Here is a 25,491-nt window from a genome sequence, read left to right on the forward strand (position 1 = left end):
AGGGATCTTACATAATGATGAAAGGATGGATTTACCAAGAAGATATAGCAATCCTAAATATGTACGCACCAAACAACAGAGCTGAAAAATATGTAAATGATGGAACTGAAAGAAGAAATAGACATACCCACAATTACATTTGGATATTTTAACAACCTTCTCTGGACAATTGATAGAACAATTAGAAAACCAGTAAGGATACAGAACTCAACAATACCACCAATTTACAGAATCTAATAGATATCTATAGAACATGCCACCCAACAACAGCAGAATACACATTGTTTCAAAGGCCCATGGAACATACACCACGATACACTATATCATAGACCATAAAACAGAAATCTCAACAAATTTAAAATAATTGAAATCACAGAGTGTGTTCTTCAACCACAGTGGAATCAAACTAGAAATCAATAACAGAAAGATAATGAAAAGTCACCAAAAACATAGAAACTAAACAACACAACTCTAAATCCATGGGTCAAAAACAAAGTCTCAGGATAAATTTACAAATACATTGAACTGACGGAAAATGACAATATAATGTATCAAGCATTTTGGGACACAGCCAATGCAGTGCTGAGAGAGAAATTTATAGCACTAAGTGTATATATTACAAAAAAGAGAAAGTGTTAAATCAGTCAGTTAAGTTCCCCCATCAAGAATCTAGAGAAACAAGAGCAAAATACATCCCAAGCAAGCAGAGGGAAGGAAAAAAATAAAAAGCAGAAATCAATGAAATTGAAACAGAAAACCAACAGAGAAAAATCACTGAAACAAAGAGTTGGTTCTTTGAAAAGATCAATAAAATGGAAGAACATCTAACAGGACTGACAAAGAAAAAGAGAGAAAACACAAAGTACCAATATCAAGAATGAAATAGCGGATAGCACTACAGACCAACAGATACCAAAAGGATAATAAAGGAATAGGATGAACAACTCTACGTGCATACATTTGACAAATTAGGTTATATTACCCAATTCCTTGGAAAACAGATTACCACAACTTACCCAATATGACATAGATCATTTAAGTAGCCTTACATGTAACTTATACTATTAAGGAAGTTGGATTCATAATTGAAAAACTCCTCAAAAAGAGCAAGATCTGTAAGTGCTCACATGAAAAGAAACAGAATATTTATAAGAGAATGAAAAGTCATAGAGCAATTCACAGAATAACATAGATTTTATGAAAGAAAGGAAAGAACTATATGGAAATGTATGTATGTGCACAGACCATCTTTGGAAAGAATGAGACTGGGAAGAGTGTAAGAGGGACAGTTGGTTTCTAAGCAGTTTACACTTTTTTATTACTTAACATTATTTTAAATATCAACATCCACATGGTTTTCCTGGCTGCTCAGTCCGGAGTAGCACAAAACATAGGAGCCCAGCCTTTACAGACACATTACCTGCTTTCCCATCTCAACTTTACCACCCACTAGCTGGTAGAGGTGACCGCAGCTTCCCTCACTGTCAAAAAAGGACAAAGATCATGATGAATAAGTGTCTGGGAGTGCCAGGACTCTGAAATTAGCAGAGCAGCACGGTGTACCTTGCACTGTGCTGGGTGCTGTGAAGATTTAGGAGCAAGAACAAATCCGGGAAGCACCTGAGGGGAAATCGCGGGAGGGCAGGGGGCTGCCTGAAGGTGGTGGCTCTTGAGCTGAACCCCGCAGGAACTGTAGGATCTGTTTGGGCCCAGGAGAGGAGAAATGTAACTATAGACAGAGATGTCAGGAGGCAAGGCAAACCCACGGTGCCTGGAGACAGGGTGGCCGGGGGCACCTGGGAACCCAGCCAGGAGTCCTCAGGCTGTCAGGGCAGGCAGTTCTCCTTCAAGGAGGCCGATCGGAGCTCTTACTTTGTTAAGAAGACAGTAGGGCCAGGGTAATGTCCTCGTTGTATTCTCAGAGCTGATTTTCTTTTCTGTTTTCTATGAGGCTTTAAAAGCCATCAGCTAATAAAACTGTCCTTCGGGTGCTCAGTGTGCCACGAAGTGTTGCCAAGTGCAGCACATCCTCATATCCCCTCCACAGCTCAGGGTGCAGACATCCTTGTCCCCAGTTACAGATTCAGAAGCCACCCATGAGCCCCGTCGCAGATCCAGGCCTCCCAAGGAAGCCTCATTCGCACAGAGAGCTCTAAAGCCAAGATCAGCTCAGACAGCTGTGATTAAACACTTATTTCACAGATGAGGAAACCGAGGCCCTGAGTAGGAAAGGGGCTTGCCCAGAGTCACAGGGGGAAGCAACGACAGAGAAGAGCATGGATGCCCAGCCCAGCGCCCGTGGCTCTGCATGAGAAACACACAGCAAGGCCCTGGTCCATGCTTGCTCGGGTGATGCAGGGGTTACCATCGGTGGCTCTGAAATTCTCTCTCAGTATTTCTGGGGTTGTCTGTTTTGAATCAATGGTCATGTCATCCCTCAGAAGTGCAGGGAGAGAAACCCAAGTCCAGGGAGGTCCAATGGCCAGGCAAAAGTCACAATGCTACTGAAAGGCCCAACTGGGAACTGACCACAGTTCCAGCAGCCCCCGTGCCCTGACTGTAAGCCCCATTCTCAAGGCGAGTGCATGGGTAAGGGACTGCCCCATTGGATGGGAAGCATCACAGGTGTGGAGAGCCAGAGGGGCAGGAGTTTGGAGGACCACACGGACTCTGCAGAATGTTCTGGAGACTCTGACATCCTGGAAACCCTCAAGGGTGGGGGCTGGTGGAGGGGAGGGCAAAGCAGGGGGCCGCAGGCCACATGCGTCAGGACCCAGCCTCCGCTGGGAACTGTCTCTAGGCCTCCCGAAAATGCCAGGCCAAAGAACTGGGCAGCCGCCCCTCTTCCGCCAGTGACCTTGACCCAAGCTGGGCTGGCCTTTCAGAGACGACACGGCCCCTTCCCCTCTGATCCTCTTCCCAAGGTCGTAAAATGAGTCGGCTTCTGGATGGCAGGACTTTTGCAGGGACCCTCGTTTGCAGTTCTTGCTGGGGCTGGAGCGGGGTGGGGCCCGTGACTGGGCTTGGCGTGAAACTAGAAGCGGCCAGGGCAGGTGTAAATTATGCATAGCTATTTCTGGAAACTTCTCAGATTTCTCAAGAGAGAGAAATTAATTTGCCTGTTTGGGCAAATAACACCAATTTTTTTTTCCCCTGCTTAAGGTCATTTTGTTAAAATAAAATTGATTAACGTTCTCTTTAAAGTTTAAGTAGAAACTGCTCAAACATATTTTTATGCACAGAAGCGCGGTTTGCGCCCTTCAGTAATTAATAACTCCACAAATAAGGTAACACCAAGCCGCTCGCAGCGCGCTCAGCCCGCGGCCCCCAGCTGGGTGTGGCCGGCCCGATGCGGGCCAATCAGGGCTCAGGGGAGGGAAGGGGCGGGTCGGCTGCGCACCAACCCCAGGCTGGGGCCGCCCCCGCGCTGTCCCGGCTCAGGCAGGTCAAGGATCCGCCCAGCCAGGAGCAGTCCAGGTAGAGGCTGACCCCAGTGGGCTATCACCTGGAACCAACCCCAGTGATGAGAGTATCAGGAGCTAACCACTTCTCTCCTTTTCTCTCCTTCTCTCCTTCTCTCCTCTCCTTCCCTCCCTCCCTTCCTCCCTTCCTTCTCTTTCTCTTTCTTCTTTCGAGACAGGGCTTCACTGTGTGATCCAGGCTGGAGTGCAGTGGTGCAGTCACAACTCACTACAGCCTGGAACTCCTGGGCTCGAGTGATACTCTGCCTCAGCCTCCCAAGTAGCTGGGATTACAGGCACGGCACCACGCAAGGCTAATTTTTATTATTATTTTTTTTTGTAGAGACAGGGTCTCGCTATGTTGTCCGCACTGGTCTCCAACTCCTGGCCTCAAGTGATCCCCCCGTCTAGACCTCCCAAAGTGCTGGGATTACAGGCATGGGCCACTGTGCCTGGCCTGGAGCTAGCCATTTCTTATGTGCTCTGCTCAAGGGCTTCTAGGGGCTAGGAACAGGGCTTTGGAACCAGACTGCCAGCATTAGAATCTGAGCGTTGTGCAAGCTAGCATCTCTTTGCCTTAGTTTCCTCAGTTGTAAAAAAGCTATAACAGTACCCACGTGATAACGTCGTTGTGTGGATTAAAGGAGTTAATACACGGTGCCTAGGAGAATACCAGGCACCGATAATGTTATTAAACGTCACCATCATTCTTATTTTAATTTCACAACTTTGTGAGATAAGTATTATTTTTTATTTTTCCCATTTACCAATGAAAACACTGAGGCTCAGAGAAGTTAAGGGCTTTATTTGAGGTCACACCACTAGTAAGTGATAGAGCTGAGGTCTGAATCCAGGTATCATAGTCCACAGAGCTTAGGCTACAAGTTGTCTTCATATACATGCTTATCTTCCCCTAGAGCTTTTAAATTGTCATTGATTCACTTTCATATGCAATATCTGCATTCATTTAGTAAATATCTTATCTACTCCAGATCCTATGTAGGGTGCTGGATATAACGGCATTTACTAAGAGTCAGGCTCTGCCCTCAAAGATAGTCAGAGACAGGTGGGTGGAAGGTGGAGACAGCTTGGGTAGTCATTAGTGCAGTGTTCCAAGCCTTGCTGATTCTCACTTCTTCCAGGCATAGGGCAGGACTGCACTTCCTGGCCCCTGTGATAGAATGGGGCCATGTGACAATTGCTGGCCAATGCATTGTGAGTCTAAGAGCTCTGTATTTGTGTAAGTCCCAGGCAAGAGCACTGAACTGCCAGTTCTCTCTCTTTCTCTCTCTGCTTGGTTGCTGACCATATTTAAGGGGGTGGCTGCTCCCTGATCCTAACTTCTGAGTGACCTTGATGTGTTAAGAAAGCCCCCTGGATATCCAAGATGGCTGTAGAATATGAGTCAGAAAGAAATATTTGTTGTGTTAAACCATGAGAATTTGGGCCCTTTTGTTAATGTGCCATATCCTAGCCTGTCCTGACTGATAGACAGTCCCAGAGACAAATAGGTATAAAAGGCAGTACTGTGCATGCCCAGGGATGGACTTCTACACCAGGTAGTATCAGAGTTCTTATTATGAGAGCATTTTACTTAGCTGTGGGGGTCAAAGTGGCCTAAAGAATAAACTGGGCCAAGACTAGGGTGAGATGAATGAGGCACTTGCTTTGGGACCAAAATTTAAGTGAATACAAAACAAACAAAAAGCCAGAGTAATGCTTTCACGTTTCTGAAAATAAAAATTAATGTAAAAAATGATGGAAAAAAATGGCAAAGTGTTAAGTAAAGACAGAATCTGATGCTACATTTGTGCCATCCCGCCTCACTTGCCAAATCCCAATCCCAGCCCTGCTTCCAGTAAAACTTTATTTTCAAAAATGGGCTGCCAGCCTGCAGGCTATAGCCTGCCAATGTGATTTAAAAAAAATTACATGAAAATATTGTTTATTTGGATTACTTAGCTTTTTGGCACCCACTTAAGTTTTGCTCCCAGGGGAGTGCTTCACTGACCTCACCCAAGTCTTGGCCCCAAGAATTAGACAGCTGAGCTGGGTCTAAACGTAGGAGTTAACCTAGGGTGGGGCAGGGGGAGAAGGGAAGGGCATTCCAGCAAGAGGAAGCACCATGAGCAGAGGCATGGAGGGAAAGGACAGCCAGGGGCATGCATGGCAAACTGTACTTTATTTGGTGCTTTTGGAAAGAGATCAAGCAAGATAGAGTGGCAAACATTCAGCCATTATTGAGTGTTGTGAGTTTTCCCCTGTTCTATGACATCAAGAGTGCTGCACAGGGTATATAATCATGGAGCACTCTCCTGGCAAGCCTGAATGAGCCAAAATCAACCTGTAAGTTGTAAAATAGTGGCACCATGGACTTGCTTTGAAGGGTAACAAGCACTTGGGGGACAAATCCTTGTAGGGTGTCTCTCTCTTCTCCAAAGGCAAGTTCCAAGCCATACCAATAAATACATAACACCACATGTCACAGGAGCTGTGATAGACAGGAACCAGAAGTGATTACTGGGGTAATCAAGTTACCTCATGGTTCAAATGGCTTCTGGAACACCAGCTATTGCAGCCACATTCCAGCCATCAGAAAGATGGGAGGAATGAACTCATTTCTTCGCTTTCAGGACAATTCTTAGAATTTGCACATACTGCCGTTATTTATACCCTATTGATAGAACCTATGGCTACCAATAGTAATAGGACCACACCTAACTTCTGGGAAGGATAGGATATACAATCTGCCCCTTCCCTTCTCCAAGGTAACCTCTGCTCAGCTATAAATTGGTTACTTCATTAATGAAAAGAAAGAGAACCAGCAGTCTTTCCTGTACAGTACAATACCATTGTATTCATTGTCGTCATCATGATTGTTATAATAAAATTAATAATGGAATCAGACACCCCAGTCCAGAAGGTGAGGCACCCAAGTTATAGTCACAAGTCTATCCTGAATGGTATGATCTTGGACAAGATTCTGAACTTCTCTGGGATTGTTTTAAGCCACCTAGAATTGAAACTCCATAGGAATACACCTGTCTAAGGGTACTTCTGGCTTGTTTCCAGCTCATGGCTTCTGCATTTGTGGTGCTCTCTTCCCACTGCTCTTGGACTGCCCACCTCCCTTATTTCTTCAGGTCTCAAGCCCCTGCCTCAGCGAGGCCTTCCTTAATGCACCCCTATGTCTCATACACAGGTCCCTCCATTAATCCCTGGCAGCTTCTGGCTTTGCCATCACGGCACTCATGACCAGGTGTGGCTGTGCATTTGCTGGCATGCTTGCCTGTGCCACTGTGGCCTCCACGAGACCAGGGGCCACATCTGCTGGTCATCTCCTTATCCCCAGTGCCCTGTGCAGTGCCTGGCACATGGGGGCAGCTCAGTAAATACTTGTTGAATGGATGAGTGGAGGAAGGCATGGATTTGAGTTTTGGTCCTACTTACTGAACATTTATAGGTACAGGTTCCATCCCTAGGAACACACACCTTAGGAGGGAAGAAAAACAGGTGAAAAGTTCAATATTACGCAACTGTGAATTTAAAAGGAGCACTCTTTAAGGCTGGGGAACTCGAGAAGATTTCTCCCATGACAGTTTCTCCACTGAGACTGAAACCCTTACTTGCCTGCTTCTGGGCACTCTGGGCAGGTGCTCCATGACAGGGGCCTGTGGCCCAGGGGTCTTGGTCCATTTCCCAGCCTGGGCAAAATTCCTCTGCCCAGAGAGCCACTAGAAGCTGATAATTTGTACATCTAAATATAGCAGCAATGAACCTTAGGTTTTCATTCACCTTGCCCACTCCCCAAAGCCAAATGCAAATGAGAGGCTGATTCCATCGCGCCCTCCTGGCTGAAAAGGTGCCCTCCTGCAGGATGCCTGGCGCCATCATTGACGACCATGCTGCTTACAGGTCTCTGTGTGCAGCCCTTTGTCAGGCATCACTTCATACAAGCCTCCCAGAGACCCTCTAAGGCCCCTCACAGTTGAAACGCAAATGTCTCATCCCAGCTCCAGACCATTCCTCTGGAAGGGGTTAGTAGGTTCTCCAAGGCACAGGTTTATGACCCTACACTGCTCCCCACCCTAATACCGCCTGATGGTAAAGAATGCCAGTCCCAGGAAGGGCCTCAGTGTCCCCACTGCCAGCCCCCTCCCCACACAAAGTCACGAGGGGCTCTCAGCCGTAGCGGCAGGGACAGAGCCAGCCGGAGAACAATGGGGCCAGGGTGAGGGGGGAGTCGGTGGGGTTCCCTGGCTGCCTTGTCACCGCCATAAACCTCATTACCTCGCGGTCCCCTAGGCCGCCTCTCTCCTTACCCAAGGCATCAGCCGGCTTCGCTGCTGATTCCCACATGGAGTGAAAAGCTCTTAAACCCCCCGCTGTATTTTTAATGGGGGCAGTGACTAATTTAGCCCTACGCCACCAACCGTCAAATCAAATCTTCTATTGGTACTTACTTAGGGCTCACCTGGGCTCCATGGGGTTTGGGATAAATCCAGAGCTGGAGAGGGCCCTGAGATGGAGATGTGGCAGGCCCCGGGACACACTGGTCCCATCGACAGTCCCAGCACTGCCCAAAAGGTAGGCCTGGCTGTGGACGTGTGGCAGCCTCACTCAGACATAGCCCCAGCCCCAGGCCCCAAGCCCCAGTTCACGGGTGGGCACACTTAGAGGAACACTGGTGTCTACCCTGGGGTCTTCCCCAAAAACTGCCAAGTCTCCAGGAGGCTGAAAATTGGCATTCACAGCCTTCAGTTTCCAGGAGGCAATGGCCCACTACTGGCAGGGTCTGCTCTATGATTCACACATGTAAGATGCCTTTTGAAAAACTGAAAGCCCCGCCCACGTGAGAACATTACACGAGGTGACAGAAAGAAAGGGGAACTCTTATAGGCCACCAGAAGCCCCTTGATATGGGAGCCTTCTAGAAGATGATGGGTATAATTGCTCCAAATTCCACGCCCGTGACTTAGTATTACATTATAATTAGGTGCAATCTGTCTGCCTGTTTCATTTCCGCTCTGCAGAGGGTAATAACCAATTTCCTTGCCCCTTGTGAAAAGTTAGCAAGGAAGAGTTTCCCCATGCAAGTTCCGGCCTCTGATTGGCAAGTCAGCTGAGCACCAGCATGATGGAGGTGTGGGAGGTAACACGGAGGAGGCCTGGAGACCAAGGCTGCTGGGTGGGCCCTGGGATGCCAGCACGGCCAGGAGTAGGTGAAATAAGCAAGGTGCCGAGAGTGTAAAATGCAAGAGGACACCCATTCCCAGTACTTGCAGGTGTAGGGGGGCCGTGAGAGCGAGTGCACCCTGAAATAATGTACCCCATGCCCCTGCCTGCCTCACTGCAGACCTGGCCCCGGCCACCAGTCTCAATGCTCTCACATCCTACTGATCTCTATGACTGGGAACCTGCGGCTCCTACCTGGCTCTGCTCTGCAGTCCCCAGTCACACATCTCCGTGCCTCAGAACCCAAGTGCCACCTGGAGTCCTGGCAAGGGAAGGGCTACCCCCTCGCCTGCCTGTATCCAGGGGAAGCCAACCCTGAAGGGAAAGCCAAGAAGACTTCGCGATCAGCATGGTGACCAACCTGCTGCGTGGCCTTGGGAAAGCTGCACGTTACCCTTGGGCCTCTGTTTCCCCATCATTAAGGGGTCTTCTGCTTTGACTTCTGTGGCCACTGCCAGCCTGTCCAGTCTGCATGCATTAGGTTAGTACGATTCTTTCCCAAGGGGAGCAGGGTCTATTGTGTGCAGGTCCCCAAGGGTGTGTGCAAGCCCACAGGAACTTGTAGGGGAACACACCTTACAGGAGCTGACAGCCCCCCACGAGGCCCTAGGCTGGGGAGGAGAGAACCAGGCAGCCGGATGCTAATCGCATGGATTCCCTTTATTGAACTGTACTAGTTACTGCAGTCAGATTAAGTCACATTTAAAAGCAGACCATCCAGTTGCACTGAAACCGATTATATTCATTACATAGTTTTAATCACTGTCCGGTGAACTGGCAAATCCAATCAAAGCATTAGTCTTTAATTAAAAAATTAAAAGGAAATATTCAGACAATAGCCAAGCAATCACATCACGATGCACAATTACCTAGAACTGCAATTAAAAAGTAGTTAACCGAAGGTGGGGCGGGGAGGAAAGAAAAACAAGAAAGAAAAAAAAGAAGCAAAGAAAAAAAAATCACACTAATTCTTTTTTAAAAACTATCAATATAATACATGAAGGAACAAAGGACAATAGCCTTAAAAAGCAGGTTTCTCTAACTCTAGAAATGTAGTCTGCGGCGGAAACTCTAAAAGCACACTAGCTGTAGCAGGACAATAAAAAATACTGAGCATGGAATACTTTTAATCTCTGCCATTAATATTCATTTCCAGCTGCTTATAATAGCAGCGCCTCATGGCCAAATCATTAGAGTTTTACATCTGGGTTGCAAATGACACTTTGATTGGATGTAATGTTCAAATGGCCCTCCCCACGGCGTCTCCGGCAAGCCTTCTGCGGAGAGGTGTCCTGTTGAGCGATCCCTCACTGTGCGTGCTGGCTCATCGTGTGGTTCTGCAAAGGCGAAGAAAGGAGACACACATGAAGGAGAAGAATGGAGAGCATGCTCGTCCCTCCCACTCAGTGCATTTACGCCGGGAGCCGCAGAAAAGCGTCTCGATTATAACAAAACAAAATGCAACAAGGAAAAAGTGCTCCAGGGACACAGCTGCCAAGACGCCACGTTGATTTGGGGCTTGGGGATAGGTTCCTGTTACTGCCAACTTGGACTCCCTATATGTTGTTTTTTGGCTTTTTTTTTAAAGACCATTCAGGTCTTACCAGGGGGACTGGCTAGGTGGAGGGAAAGGGGAAATGCCGGGGAGGAGGCAGGAATTAAAAACATCCCTGTTCACCTCTCCATCTCCCTTTTCCTCTAATGAAGAGGAGGAAACTCTGATCGCCTGCAGGCTGCCCTAGCATCCCACTCTCAGTCCTCCCCGTGGCTGCTCCGAGCCTAGCAGAGGGAGACAGCAGATGTGCTGTGCAGCTCTCCGGCCAAGAAACACCCGAGCGGGCACAGGCCTGCTGAGGCAGTGGGCGGCCGTTGTGCCTGCGGCCCAGGCAGGGGACAGGTCACCCGGCAGGAGGACGCGGGAGGAGCCTCTGCTGCTGGGCTCCGGGAGCCTGCCTGCTTGGTCACATGGCAATGGCCCAACCAGAGACAGGGACTCAGTGCAGTTTGGCCGAATGCACCTAGGAATCCAGGGCCCAGGTGGGACCCTGTGGCCAAATGTTTCCCTCTCATTACAGCCAATGGCATTTCCTCCCCCTGCCAGCCAGAGGGGGCCAGCAGGGTTGATCTGTTTCACAGGAGCCAGCGGCCTGAGACTGGGGGTGGGATTTGGCATCTGAAAGCCGTCTTTTTGTTTCTTTTCAGTGGTTCGTGTTCCAAATTCAGACCCATTTCATCAAAGCCTCAGGTGGTGCTCCACCTCATGACACCTGGAGAAAGGAGGCAACATCCACCAGGGGCAGGGTGGCCCTGTTTGGAGCCGCACAGGACCCTAGATCCCCGGGAGAGGCTCCTTCTGGGCGCCCTCCAAGGCCCGGCGACTCCTGCAGCTGTGCCGCTGACCGCCAGGGGTCAGCAGAGGCACCGCGTCTCTCCTGGGCTCGGGTCCGCGGCGAGGGCGAGCAGGTGATGCCAGTAGCCTCGCCCGGAGGCCGGGGCCGAGGCCGAGACTGGCCAGTCCTGCTCCCCGGAGCAGGGCCCCGCGCAGCGCCTTCCCGTGACGGGCACTGCGAAGGCTGCAGCCCCCGTGGTGATGTCACCGACCCTTCCTGCGAGCTCCCAGCCGGGAAGAGGCAGCCCGCGCCTGCCTCCCAGCAGATGCCCACAGCGCCGAGCGTCAGCGACAGCCTCGTGCTCATGCGGGCCGGGCAGGCGCACGGCCAGGGCTTGGTGGGCATGCGTGCTCTGTGCCGTGGCAGGCACCGCTGTTTCAATCCTCACAACAGCCTTGCGAGGTGGGACCTCTTAAGATGAAGACATTAAGGCCTAGGAAGGCAAAAATTACAGGCCCAAGGTCACCCAGGCTGGAAGCACCGGGCACTGAACCAGACGGCTGGAATCCACTAGAGCAAGGGGATTTTCAGGGGAGCCAGGCTTCCCAGGGCCTGCACCCCATGGGCACCAGAGTCTGCAAATCACCCGCATTCTGCACCAGACACAGCGCCACCTCTGCTGGCCGGGCCTGACACCTCGGTCGGGGGTGTCAGGGACCCGGAGGCACCAGGCAGGTTGTCTGAGGCCACAGATGGGATGCAGGCGGTTTCCATGGGAACCCGCACCCTCCAGCCGTGGCACCTCTCCCTGTACTTGTGCAGGGACAGCCAGCTAGTCCTGTGGGGAGCCGAATCCACACTCTACACAGCCATCCTCCTGCTAGCTTCAAGCCTCTGCTGACTCAGTTTCCGCCTCCCTTTTCCTCCCTCCCAACCAAGCCGCTCTTAGAATCCTCTAGGCACATGGATCACTTCCCGTCCCTGCAGACCTCTCCAGGCACCTGCAGCCCACCTCCCACACAGCCACGCACCTCTCATGAGCTAGACTGACCTCCTTTGCTGAGCTGCACACAGTGTGGTGGCACTTCCTTTCTCAGGACCCAGGGCTGAGCACGCACTGTCCTGACCATACCCCTGGGCCTCCAATCCCCAGCAGGCACAGCTGCCCAGGAGCAACTTGGAGGTCTGCACTTTCACACCCTGCCAACCGCCAGTCAAAAACCCCTGCTATCTTGGTGTGGCTGGGTCACTCTTTATTAGGGGGAGGACAGGGAGGAGGAAGAGAGGGGACATGAGGAAGGGAGACATGGACAGCTCCTTCTTGTCCTCAAATTATGGTTCCTAGGGCCTGGCACAAAGTAGACTCAGGCAGTATTTGTGAATGAATCAATGGAAAGAAAATGAATGAATGTATGGGTAGGATGTGGATATGTGGAAAGGGGAGAGGGCATTCCAAGAGGAAAGAACAGCAGAGACGGAGGTGTGGAGCCTGGAATCCAAGTGGCGATGCAGGCACAGGTCCCAGCACAGAAGTCACAGGAAGGCTGGTGGGCACATGGCCTACGGACAGTGGAGGCCTTGAGTACCAACAAACATGGACTTTGTTCCACAGGCCACAGAAAACCAGACATGATATTCGATCTCCACAAAACCCCCAAGGACCACCCACTACCAACATGGGCACAGGGGGTGTCTGGGATCTCTGGAGAATGAAGCAGCCTCTTGCCAGGACGCCAAGAACAGGGTCAGTGTGACACACACGGCCCACACTGGCTCACCGGGGCACTGCTGGTGCAGACATGATGAAGGCTGGAACCCACGCCTGGGACCACTGGTGAGGAAAACTCCAGAATGCCTACGCCATTCCCCAGGAAAAGCCACAGTGTGCCTGCCCACTTAAATAGCAGTAGCGGGGGGCTCTGAGGTTAGACTCAAGAAAGAACTTCCTCCTAGAGGGTTATGAGACAGAAGGATAAAACTTCCTTCCCTGAAGTTTTGTGACAGGAACAAAAGCCCAGGATGTCACAGCAGATGGAAATGTCAAAACTTGATGCCCCAAGGGGACCAGGCACCAGAATTCACTCAGCACTATGTTATTAAGCACCTGCTGGATGCTCTGCTCTGTGCTGGCACAGTGAGGGGGAGGGGAAGACACCAGCTGGGCCTACCCCTCGAGGGGCCTGATTTAGAGGGGCTAGACACAGACACCCAAACATTTGTGGGATTAATGGTGCAGCTGGCAGCTCAGCTAGGGAAACTGGTCAAGGCCACCCGATCAGTTTGTGTGATGGTGGTGGGGAGCACAGAGGTGCCCAGGTGCTTGGCCAAGGAGGGCACCGGCTCCTCCATAGGCCAAGGGCAGTTATCTCAACAGACGGAGGGGGTGGTGGGACCCCTGTCCCCAAGACTCACCCGTTGCCCGACACTAGGACACAGAGCAGCTCTGGATAGCCACTGCAATCAGCACAGTTCAATAACCCTGAAAGGACCCGCGGTCTGTCCCCCACAGCTAGAAGCTGTGGTTTGAGGGACATGGGGAGGTTCAGCAAACCTTCTTAAAGAGTTCTTCCCATCCAGCATAGTTCTCACAAGGGCATTCTGCCTTAATGTGTCTTTCTCTGTTTATGCCTGTGCTATATTTAGCCCCTTTAGAGAAGGAAGAAAATCGTTTTTTAAAGATGCTACTCACCCCACAGATGAACACTTCCCACCCCCATAAAGGCTGGGGGTGGAGACAGGGGCCCAGGGAAGGACTGGAAAATGCCTAGAGGGAGGCCTGGCATCCACTTGGCCTCGCTGCCTGCCAGGGAGACAGGTGTGGGCCAGAGAAGCAGGTGAGGAAAATAAAACGGGAGAGCAGGAGGGGGTGGGTAGCAATGGTTTGCAGCCTCGATCCATCCACTCGGCAGAGCTTGTGTGCTCTCCTGGATGGAGGTTTCTGGTACAGCCTGTTTTGGGAGCCTCTGCCTGGCACACGGGGCCGGGGACACAAGACAGTGATGGCCAAGGGGATGGCATGGGCCCGGGCACAGAAACCTGTGTGCTGCCTATGCTGGGGGCAGGGCTACCCTGGGTCCTGGTGAGACCCAGAAAAGGAGCCCTCTCTGTGCAAATCGTCAGCAAAGCACTCAGGAACGGGTTCCCTGACACACCCTCAGCCTCTGGAGGGAAAGAAGCCCAGCATTCATTTCATCGTTCATTCATCTTTGAGCCAATAAGCCACTATGCTTGTTGCTGGGAATTCAGCAGCAAAATGATCCTGATCTTGGTCCTGAACCCAATCCAGGGTCATGTTTTGTGCATGGAAGGAGCGGGCGGGAGTACAGAGCCTGGTGGCTACACTGTCCTTCCCAAAGCACCGCCACACACTAGAGTGAATGGGCTCCTTAGAGGTTCAGCTGGGGTCCAATGCTGGTTTTGCCCGCCCCAGAAGGGGCCCTGGCTCAGCCCACCCCCATGCCCAACACAGTCACAAACAGGAACACTGTGTGCCTCTCCCTAGTCTGAAGCCCAGGATTGCTTCTCAAGATCTTGGCTCCATTCTCTGTTGCTTAGGCATGGGACCCTGCCTGGTCTCCCTTTGATACCTATCCATTGCCATGTCAAGTGGGAGAGACGTGAAGGGCTTAAGCATGCCAGCTGTATAAAGCAAAAAAAGCTTCTTCACACACCCTGTTAGCTGCCTCTCCTGGCTCTCAGCTACTCTGATGACAGTGTCTGTAAAGTCCTAGCACCTTGCCTTGTCCTTAGCAAGTGCCCCATTGGTACTAGCCACTGCCCTAGTGACCCCAAGGTGGGCAGGAAGCTTTAGTGGGCCGAGATGGGCTACGCCTTGGGTTTGAATCTTGGCTCTGCCACTTACTGGCCATGTGGCCTTGGGCAAGTTCTGTGACCTCCAGGTTTTGGGGGTGGTTAATAACACAGCCCTCTTCCTAAGATGCTGATAGGGTTTGGATGTTTGTCCCCTCCAAATCTCATGTTGAAATGGGATCCCCAGTGTTGGAGGTGGAGCCTGGTGTGAGGTGTTTAGGTCATGGGAGAGGATCCCTCACGGACAGCTTGGTGTCCTCTGGGCAGTAATGAGTTACCATGAGATCTGCCTGTTAAAAAATGTCTGGTGCCTCCTTGCAATCTCTCTCTCTCCCCATGTGACGCACTAGCTCCCCTTGCCTTCCATCATCATTGGAAGGTTCCTGAGGCCTCACCAGAAACGATGGCGGCACCTTGCTTCCTGTACAGCCTATATAACTGTGAGCCAAATAAAACTGTTTTCTTCATAAATTACCCAGCCTCAAGTATTTCTTTATAGCAACACAAAACAGACTAGTACAGATGCCCTGAGGACTCAGGAGCTAATGCCTGCATGCGTCCCAGTCTGGCTACAGTAAATGCTCCACAGATCTCCACAGTGGTGTCTGCGCTGGTCTTCCTGACCCGGCAGGGTGCTCTGTGGCATGAGGTCTTCTGGTCTTCCTGACCTGGCAGCATGCTCCATGGCAGAGGGACTGTTTGCTCCCTGCCACTTCTGTGGGACCAGGTATGATTGAGGCTTATAGTGAAGGCCTCATAGAGGTTTAATGGACTGACCAGCTGTACCCCTCCCCCTTCCCCTCTGGGTGTCCAAAGGGCTGGCAAGGTCTTAAGAATGCTCCCAAGATGGCTGAACTTTGGATGGTCCTGCCCTTGGAACAACAGGCGTCATTATCCCCTCCCCACAATCCCCCCAGCTAGAACCCCTGTACCCACAAATCACTGCTTTCTCCTCCCCACCCTCAGGAACAGAATGCCATGTCTGCAGGGGAGGACAGCCTCAGGAAGACTCCACGGGGGATGGAATAGGTGTGCACTCATCCATCCATCCATCCACTCACCCATCCATCCATCCACCCATCTATTCATCTATCCACCTACCCACCCATCCATCCATCCATCCACCCATCTATTCATCTAATCATCCATCCATCCATCCATCCATCCATCCATCCATCCATCCATCCATCCATCCATTTCTTCCACAGATGTTCACTGAGTTTCTGTCTGTCAGGCCCTGGGCTGGCCACTGGGCACAGACAGGTTGAGAAGCTCCAGTGCCCTCCTGTAAGAGGCTCACAGTTTCATGGTGAGGGTGACAATGGCCAAACTCATAGACCCTGAAGACCCTGAAGAGGCAAAAAAGAAGGCTTGGCTCTTCTCCGGAGACTAGGCCGTGGCTCTGGCCCTTGAGTCTTTGAGTCCCTACAGCACACGAAGGCACAGGAACACTCAGCCCCCACGCCCAGAGCATCCCACCCTGCTCTCCCGGCCCCACCTGCAGAGCCACCTGGCCTGCACATCACCTCACTATGATTTCCAGTTGGGAAAGAGGTTGTGGCCAATCCCCCTTCTCCCCACTGCCCACCACTGGCCACTCCCTGGCAGGTTCCAGCCACAGTGGCTCTCACAAGGCTGGCTTTACAACTCACTTTCTCCAGGAGCTGGGGCCAAGCCCAAGAATGCGCCTTAACCCCTGAGAGATTCCCTTTCCAGGGGAAGAAGTAGCCCTTGAGGCTGAGGTGGCAGCCATGTTCATGCTTGGCAGGGGTGAAGTTGGGTCCCGTTATTTGTTCACTTAGCAAACAAGGCTCCTGGCCCTGTGCAATCGACGGAAGAGAGCAAGTGAGGCACAATCCTGGCCTTTTAAGGACTATAGAGAGAGGACTTCCGATAGGAGATGCTTAAGGAAGAAGCTGGCCTTTCAGCTGCCCTTTAAGGACAGCCCAGGTGAGGATTTGCACTAGGTATGTGTGTGAGAGCTTGAGAGATGGCTTTTCAGGCAGAGTGAACCCCCGGACAACAGCAAGAAGGTGGGAATGGCACCGATCATGATCACTGCTAACACTGATGGTAGGCTCACTGTGTGCCAGACACCATTCTTAACCTCCACCCATATTAACTCATTTAAGCCTCATGACTGCCCTGTGCATTAAATACTCTCATCATCCCTATTTTACAGATGAGAAAACTGAGGCGCAGAGAGGCCCAGGTCCTGCCACTGGTGATGGCAGTGCTGGGTCTGCAACCCATGCAGTCTGTCTGCAGAGCCCACTCTTCACCACCGCACTGTTCTGCCTGTGAGATGTGAAAAGTGCAGCATATGTTGGGGGAACAATGAATAATTCAGCTTGGCAGAAGAACAGGGTGTGTGCCATGAAGACCAGCCTGGAGAGGAAGACAGGGGCCTTATTGATGAGGATCCTTGATGCCAGATGAGGCAGCTTGCCCTTAAATCTGGGCCATGGGGAGCCATTGAAGGTATTTGAGCTGTGGAGTTACAGGAGAGGCAAGACACAGGGAGAAGCTCATGCCTCCAGCCTAAAAGGTGTGTCAGCAGGTCCTTCTCGCCCATCATTTCCCTCTGCTCCCATCCCCTGTTCACTGGAAAACCTTCCCCTTTCCCCCCACACTTTATTTCTTTCCCTTTGGGAAGGGTATAGATACAGGCAGCCCTGCCTCCCCTATCTGCTGTGTATCACCTGGGCAGCCCCTCTCTGCTTGTGAGCACTTATTTTTAGAAGCGTTTGACAATCGTCCAAGGGTCTAAGATGAACAGATGGCCTGTCTTAAAGGCTCATATGTTCGCTAGTTTGCACTTCTGACAAACGGTAAGCGTACTCGAGAGCACACCATAAACAGCGCCGAATGAATACTCAGAACACAATTTAGCTAATGCATGTCATTAAAATTAGGAGTGAGTGATGGCCAAGGTTCCCTCTAAATGCCTGCCCTGTGACACAGCCACTCCCCCGGGACCCAGGCTATGACGTGGACACACCTCACTTCTCCCATGACCCCCACCCAGCAAGCCGAGGTTTGCCTCGTTTACGCAGAGTGCAGGGCAAGGTTTGCCCGAGTGGGTGTGACACCCATCCCTGGCCTCAGAGTGAAGTTGGTGGCCCACTGGCCTTGGACAAAGCCCTGAGATGTCCTATGGCAGAGGGAGCAGCAGCTCTTCCATGCACGGGATGTGCGTGAGGTTTTCCCGTCCCTGCCTCCCAGACAGTGAGACAGCCTGTCGTCTGCCACCCCGGAGCAGCAGGAGATGAGTGTTGCAACGCTCAGCCAGGAAAGCTGTCTCTCATGTGAGAGCCTCAATTCATCCGGAACTCCCGGCCCAGAGGGAGATTCCAACTTCCAAGGAGCAAGGGGATTGGCTTTGGGGTGGGGGTTCTGCAGCTTCCTTGCCGAACCAATAGCAGAAGCAGATGCAGCGACCCGAGTCACCTGGGGTAACATTTGAGAAAGAGCCACATCCACACAGCCTCTGACCCAGACTCCTTTTATTGGTGCCAACTGGATCCGGGTTTTCCGTGTTCTCGAGATGCTCTATGGAGCCAAGGCGGGGAGAAGGGTGCCCCCAACTTTCTGTGAATCCCCTCTTGCCAGGACACAAAAGACCAAAGCAGGTGGCTTGGTCAACAATCAGTTCCATGAGCGGGAAACTCTTCCCTCGCATGAAAACGTGGGAGAAAATATTGTGGGGAAGAGAAAAGCCCAATAAACTCCCAAGGGGGCTGGTTCTGTACTGCTGTACTTTGGAAATAAAACCCACCAGGGGATAGATTATTAGGAGGGAACCGAAGCCTTCTATTAGGAACCCAGCCCATAAACAGGCTCCCATTCAGAGTCACCCAACAAAACAAGGGGACTAATAATACCTGCCTGGAGGGACAGGGAACTCAGGGGAGCTGCACTTCAGAATGCAAATGGGCCCCGTCAGTCTGTTTGTGAGCAGAGAATCGGATGAGCGGTGAGACTTTAGATAGCAGCCATGCAAGGGAAAACGAGAGTTTTATGGCTGTTGTCACAAGCAAAGGAAGATGGAATGCTTCCAGGGCTGCTTATAGACTTGCTCCTCCTCAGCAACAGAGTCCATGCCTGACTCTGAGGCCTGAGTTAATGTGACCCCCAACTACTGCCGCTGTTTCTCCAAAGAAGGTGGGAGTACCCAGTGGCTAAGCCCCTTGGGGACACGGTACCTAGCAGCAGATTCAGGACTGAAAATCAGGGGTCCTAGCAAGAGTGTGCCAGGTGACCACAAGTTCACTTCTGTGATCTTTGGCCCCCTCCTGCGTAGAAATGCTGCACTGATCTTGTCAACCTGTGGCCACTGCAAACGCTATTCTAACCACAGCAGCCTGTTTGAAACCAGGCCCCCATGGGACAGCTCATCTCAAATATGAATTAGTGCACAGTCTCCTGCCCTAAAAGAGCCTGAATCAGACACCTAAAAGATGGGGCCCCAATCTGATGCTGCTGGGCCAGGAATCCAATCAAGTGCACCTCTTGCAAAGCCTTGAGAAGAGCCCGGGGCGGAAGTGACGAAACTCCATAAAAAATGGCACTGGAGCTGGGTGAGTGGATCAGCCTCGGTGAAACCCCATCTCTACGAAAAAAAACAAAAAAAATAGGTGGGTGTGGTGGCGTGTGCCTGTAGTCCCAGCTACTCGGATGGCTGAGGTGGGAGGATAACTTGAGCCCAGAAATTCGAGGCTGCAGTGAACTAGGATCATGCCAGTGCACTCCAGCCACAGGGTGAGACCCCATTTCAAAAAAAAAGGCTATTGGGTGGACGGGTTCTCAAAACCAAAAAAGGGTTCACTTCAAAGTATATCTGTTGCTCTTAGTGTGGGTCAAAGAAGATCACGCACGTGAAGCAGTTTGGGAAGATAGAAGCACCTGTCAGCAGGGGTACCGGTGCTCAGAAAATGTTTATGTCATGAACAAGAGCGGGTGAATTCCAGGAGATCTGTCTGCAGTGGGGAGGATTCCTCTGACCACATGGAACTGCATGTCTGGATGGAGGCCTCAAGATTAGAGTGTGGGTGCTGTCAGGTTCACACCATGGACAAGTGCAGCCCAGGCCAGGTGCAAAGCAGTAAGACCTAGTGGGGTCTGTGTCAGCCCCAAGAACTCAAACTTTGTCAAGAAGAGGCAGCACTTGTCAGCTCTAGGCAATGACTGCCACATGCGAATATAGGCCCAGTGTTGCTTCTGTTTTTGCAAGAAAACTGGAAATTTAGATTTGTTTAAAATATAAACCTTCTTAGAGGAATGCTTATACACTGTTGGTGGGAATGCAGTTTAGTTCAGACACTGTGGAAAGCAGTTTGGAGATTTTTCAAAGAACTAAGAATTGAACTACCATTCAACCCAGCAATCCCATTACTGCAGATGCATCCAAAGGAAAATAAGCATTCCACCAAAAAGAAGCATGAACTCATACGTCCACTGCAGCACTATTCACAATAGCAAAGACATGAAACCAACACAGGTGCCCATCAAGAGTGGGTTAGATAATGAAAATGTGGTACATATATATCATGGAATATTATGCATCCATAAAAAAGAAAAAAATCATGTCCTTTGCAGCAACATGGATGCAGCTAGCAGCCATTATCCTAAGTGAACTAACACAGACACAGAAAACCAAATACCACATGTTCTCACTCATAAGTGGGAGTTAAACACTGTGGTGCACACAGACATAAAGTTGGGAGCAATAGAAACTGGGGAATAAAAGAGCTGGGAGGGAGGGAGGGGACAAGGGTTGAAAAACAACCTATGAAGTACTATGCTCACGACCTGGGTGATGCATTCAGTCATACCCCGAACCTCAGCAGCATGCAATATAACCATGTAATTAACCTGCACATGTATTCCTGGAATACATGTTGGGGGAAAAAGTTGGGGGAAAAAGGAAGTAAAATAAATCCATAAACTTTCTTGATGTTTAAAGCACTATGCAAGCCCATGAAAACGTATCTGCAGGTTGAATCTGGCCCTCGGGCCACCAGCTTGAGACCTCTGGGGTTGGTGAGGGCCTCTAGAAGCCCCAGACACCCTGAAGTGAGGTGGGGAGTGGCGTCATTAGGCAGCAGATAGCCCAACATTAGTTGAATCCTCACCCAAGGGGCTGGGATGTGGGACTCGGTGTGGTTAAGTTCTGACGAAGAGGGTAAGGGTAGAAGATGAAGTTCTGTTAAGACAGAACCATCCATATGTCCTGGGTTCTGCCTCATGGGCATTCCCACCCAGCCAGCCCAAGTGTTTCTGGGTGCGCCAGGTGCTGGCAAATCTGGGAGACCAAGGAGCATGTAAGGAGACCAGAAATTCCCACTGTCCTAGAGCCACCCAGGAGGCTCAACACGGCTGTCTCGGGGGTTGTCCGTGAGCCATCTGGAGAGACCAGCGCCAGAGTTTGCCACATGACTGCATTCAAGAATCTGGACCATAAGTAACCCCCACACCTTCCTTGCTTCAAAGGACCTGAGATCCCTCCCTTCCACCCTCCACGGTGTCCCATGGGGAAAAGGAGAGGCCAGGCATGGTAGAGGGGCAGCCCCTTGGGGTGCTTACGAGAGCAGCCTGCCAAGGCAGCGTTCCTATTACTGTGCACACACCACTCTATATGCATGCACACACACAAATACTCTAGTCACACATACACACACACCCACCCCCCTCATGTGCCCACCCTCCCCACACACAGATACCCCACAATCCCATGTGCCCACACACATAGGTCCCCACAATCCCATGTGCACGTGTGTGCACACACACACCCACAGATGCCCCACAATCCCATGCACACTCATACACACACAGATACCCCATAATCCCATGCACACTCATGGACACCCCACAACCCCATGCAGGTACACACTCATGGATACCCTCGAATCCCCCCAACCCGAAACACACAAACACATCCCAGTCCTGACACTAACTGTGTACTGCTAAGTGGTCAGAGGCCGGTTACTGTTACTTTGGCCTTCTGTCTCCCCACCCTGTGCGGCTAATCTGCCCCACATTCACCCCACTGCTGGGTCCCTCCAGCAGCCCCACCTGCCCAGGACGCAAGCGCCCCTTGAAGGCCCCCTTCCTGGCAAAGGAAAGCTGAGAAAACAACGTGAAGCACAGTCCGGGTTGTCTCCTCGAGGAGGCATAGCTGTAGAAGGGTTTCTGCTTTTTAAACCCCCGGGCGGGTCCCACCCACACCCAGAACACATCCGGACTCTGACCACAGCCCAGATGGCCCTCCATGGTCTGGTTCTCGCTGGCCCCAGCCTCAGCCACCACCTTCTGCCAGGCCCCCAAACACCGCAGCCCGGAAGCCCCTCCCCCTCCCAGCAGCACTCCCGCTATCCAGAGTGACCCCCACACCCCGGTCTTCCTGGGGCTTCTCCACATCGGAGCCATCCTCCTGGAGCAGGCTTCCTGTCCGCTGACCACAGACTCCCATCACAGCATCGCTCTGCACCTTGCAAAGGTTTCAACTCTGCATGTCCTGCAACTTGCAGTGAGCTGGTTGTTGACGCACCATGGCCAACTGCCCCTCATGACACCATCAGTGCAACAAGACAGGGACCTTGTCTCAGCTCTCCACTGTACCCCATCAGCTCAGAGCCTGTACTTGGTAAAAACTCAGCGAATATTTCTGAAATGACAGCCTGCAAGCTACCGTAGCAAAGCCAAGCCTCCACTGATAGGGTCAAGGGAGAAGAAGAAAAAATACAGTTGCCCCGCTCCACTGTCTTCCCCATAACCCCTGCCCCGGCCATGCCCAGGGCAGGTTATACCTTTTTCTTAAAGCTGGGATGGATCCTTTGAGGACACTAGGCCAGGTGGAATAAATTATTATATGATTTCTCTTGTACGAGGTGCCTAGAACAGCCAAATCACAGAGACGGAAAGTGGAACAGTGGCTGCTGGGGGCTGGGAAAAGGGGAAATGGGGAGTTAATGTTTAACAGGAACAGAGTTTCAGATGGGAAAGATGAAAAAGTTCTGGAGGTAGATGGTGGTGATGATTGCACAACAGTGTCAATGTGCTGAATGCCACTGAACCAGCACTTAAAAGTGGTTAAGATGGTAAATTTTATGCTACGTGAATTTTTACAATGAAAAACAGGCCAGGCATGGTGGCTCACACCTGTAATCCCTGTAATCGCCAAGGCGGGCAGATCACTAGAGGCCACAAGTTCGAGACCAACATGGCGAAACCCCATCTCTACCAAAAATACAAAAATTAGCTGGGCATGGCAGCGTGTGTCTGTGATCCCAGCTACTTCGGAGGCTGAGGCAGGAAAACCGCTTGAACCCAGGAAGCGGAGGTTGCAATGAGCTGAGATTGTGCCACTGCACTCCAGCCTGGGTGACAAAGTGAGACTCTGTCACCACCACCAACAACAAAAAAGTGGGCAGGATCTTAGAAGGTAAGAGAAAGCGTTGCTGCACCAATAGCTAAGACTCAGCGACATTCCTGGCTGGAAGGTGCACAGATCACAGCAGCCTGAGACATCCTCAGCTGGGTGGGAGGGAGCCACAGCATCCCAGGACAACATGCCACCAGCTGAGCGCAAGCAGAGGGGCTTTCTCTGTGCTGCTGGGGCTGAGCCGTCCACTGTTGTCTACAGTGTGGCTCCCAGTGCCAGCTACTGGAAGAGCAGAAGACCTCAAGAGACTCGTGGAACTGGGAGCTCTTTCCCCTACAGAAAGGCCTCACCTGCAGTCATAGGCCAGTCCAGCAAAGGGGACCCTGACGGTTTACAAATGCTGCAGGAAGGAAGTGTTTGTGTTTGCTCTGGCAGGGCAGGTGGGAGTCAGGAAGGTGAGCACAGGGCACACCTACACATGACATGTTTTGCCAGGTTGGAAAAAAATAAGTGGGAAAAAATTTTTTCTGACTCTGCAGGCCTTTACCACTTTAAATATTTATTCATCAAAATATGATGAGAAAACCGAGATCCACATAGAGTCACCATATTCCACAAACCAAAAATCAGGACAAACAGCCAAGAGCTGGGATGGAGTACTTAAAATCAGGACTGTACTGGAAAATCTAGGTCACACGGTCACTAATTATACAGAACACATATGTTCAGGTCCCCAAACTAACCCAGTGCTTTTAGGATTTGCAAATGATATAAGGAAACTTTGATCGTATCCATTTCTACTTTCTTCCAAATTTTGGTTAAAAGGAAAACTTTTGTACATCCTCATCATTTCTAGAAAATTAAGTCCTACAGACTAAGAACTGTTCTGGTGGATATTCTGAGGGGGCCTCCTCAGAAAACATGGCCCATCAACCCCCAAGAACGGCCCCCAGCTCCTCATGGCCCAGCCCCCTTGCTGACAGACCCCCAGGCTGCAGGGCAGAAGCTTGTAAGGATGGACCTCATTTGCTGTGATAAATCGTGTGCACGCACCAGTGAGCAAAACTGCAGCTGAGACCGATTACACTTTATGATTGTGACGGTTCTTGGGAAATACGTAGGTGTACACCCTTGCCAGTCCAGAGAGGGGGTCCAACCTGGCACCCAGCAAAGGGTGATCTCGTCACCCAGAAAGGCAGGGCTCCATGGGCTGCCCACTCTTTGGAAGCTGGTCCCACTGATGAGGCTGAAGAATGCTGTGGCTTCAAATGCCTTGTCTGCCCTCTCATACATACCCAGCCTCCAACCAAACAGTGGGCACATTGTCACTGCCCAGACACCTGCCCCACAATGATCAAGTGGGTCCACCCTGTGCCCCCCCTTCTATCACCAGGCAGAAGTCACTGGTTTTCATGATGCAAACCAAGAATTATCTATATCCCCAGTTTGTCCCATCCCACTCATCTCACCAGAGGGGTGTGTGTGCTTTCATGTGTGTGTGTATGTGTGTGCGTGTAGGTATATGCACAGTTTTAAAGTAAGGAGAGGGATAGGTAACAGTGAAGTGTGAAATTAAGAGCACATGAAGAAGGCATCGGAAAAGCTGTGTGGTTCTTGACACGTACCTCACACTCAATACTGGAGGGTGATGATGGTGAAAGAATGTGTAGCTGGATGGATAGGGAGTTGGATGATAGATGATGGATGGATGGATAAATGATGGATAGGTGGGTAGATGGGTATGGGGGAATGGATGGTAGACGGATGATGGACAGATGGATGGATGGGTAGATGGAGGAATAGGTGGGTGGAAGATGGATAGTGGACGAATTGGTGAGTGGGTGGATGGGTGGATAGATAGGTGGGTAGGTGGAGGAGTGGGTGGATGACAGATTGATGGGTAGATGAATGAATAGATGGATGGATGGATAGATGAAATGGTGGGTAGGTGATGGACAGATGTATGTATGGATGGAAAGGTGGGTGGATAGATAGGTGGAAGGATCGGTGGACAGACTGGTGAGTGGATGCATAGGTGGAGAGATGGGTAGGTGGATGAATGGGTAGGTGATAGATTGATAGACAGATGGATTGATGGATGAGTGGATGGGTGGCTGGAGGATGGATGAGAGGATGGATGCATGGATGGATGGATGGGTGGATGGATTGGTGAGTGGATGGATGAGTAGATGGATTGGTGGGTGGATGGATAAATGTGTAGCTGAATGGATGAATGGTGGGAGGAAGAGGAGTGCATGAATAAATAAGTGGG

General features: G+C 50.9%; 1 protein-coding gene across 1 annotated transcript in view; it reads right to left on the reverse strand.

Moving 5' to 3' along the window:
- Positions 1–9,335: 9,335 nt before the first annotated feature.
- The window catches only part of ZNF423 (zinc finger protein 423), a 365,642-nt gene continuing 349,486 nt past the window's right edge, over positions 9,336–25,491 (reverse strand). Inside the window, exon 8 of the mRNA XM_032157297.2 lies at positions 9,336–10,033. Coding sequence (XP_032013188.1) covers positions 10,004–10,033 — 30 coding nt within the window. The 3' untranslated portion in view covers positions 9,336–10,003. The remainder of the gene's footprint in view (positions 10,034–25,491) is intronic.

This window comes from Hylobates moloch, unplaced genomic scaffold, assembly GCF_009828535.3.
Source record: "Hylobates moloch isolate HMO894 unplaced genomic scaffold, HMol_V3 SCAFFOLD_6, whole genome shotgun sequence".
NCBI lineage: Eukaryota > Metazoa > Chordata > Mammalia > Primates > Hylobatidae > Hylobates > Hylobates moloch.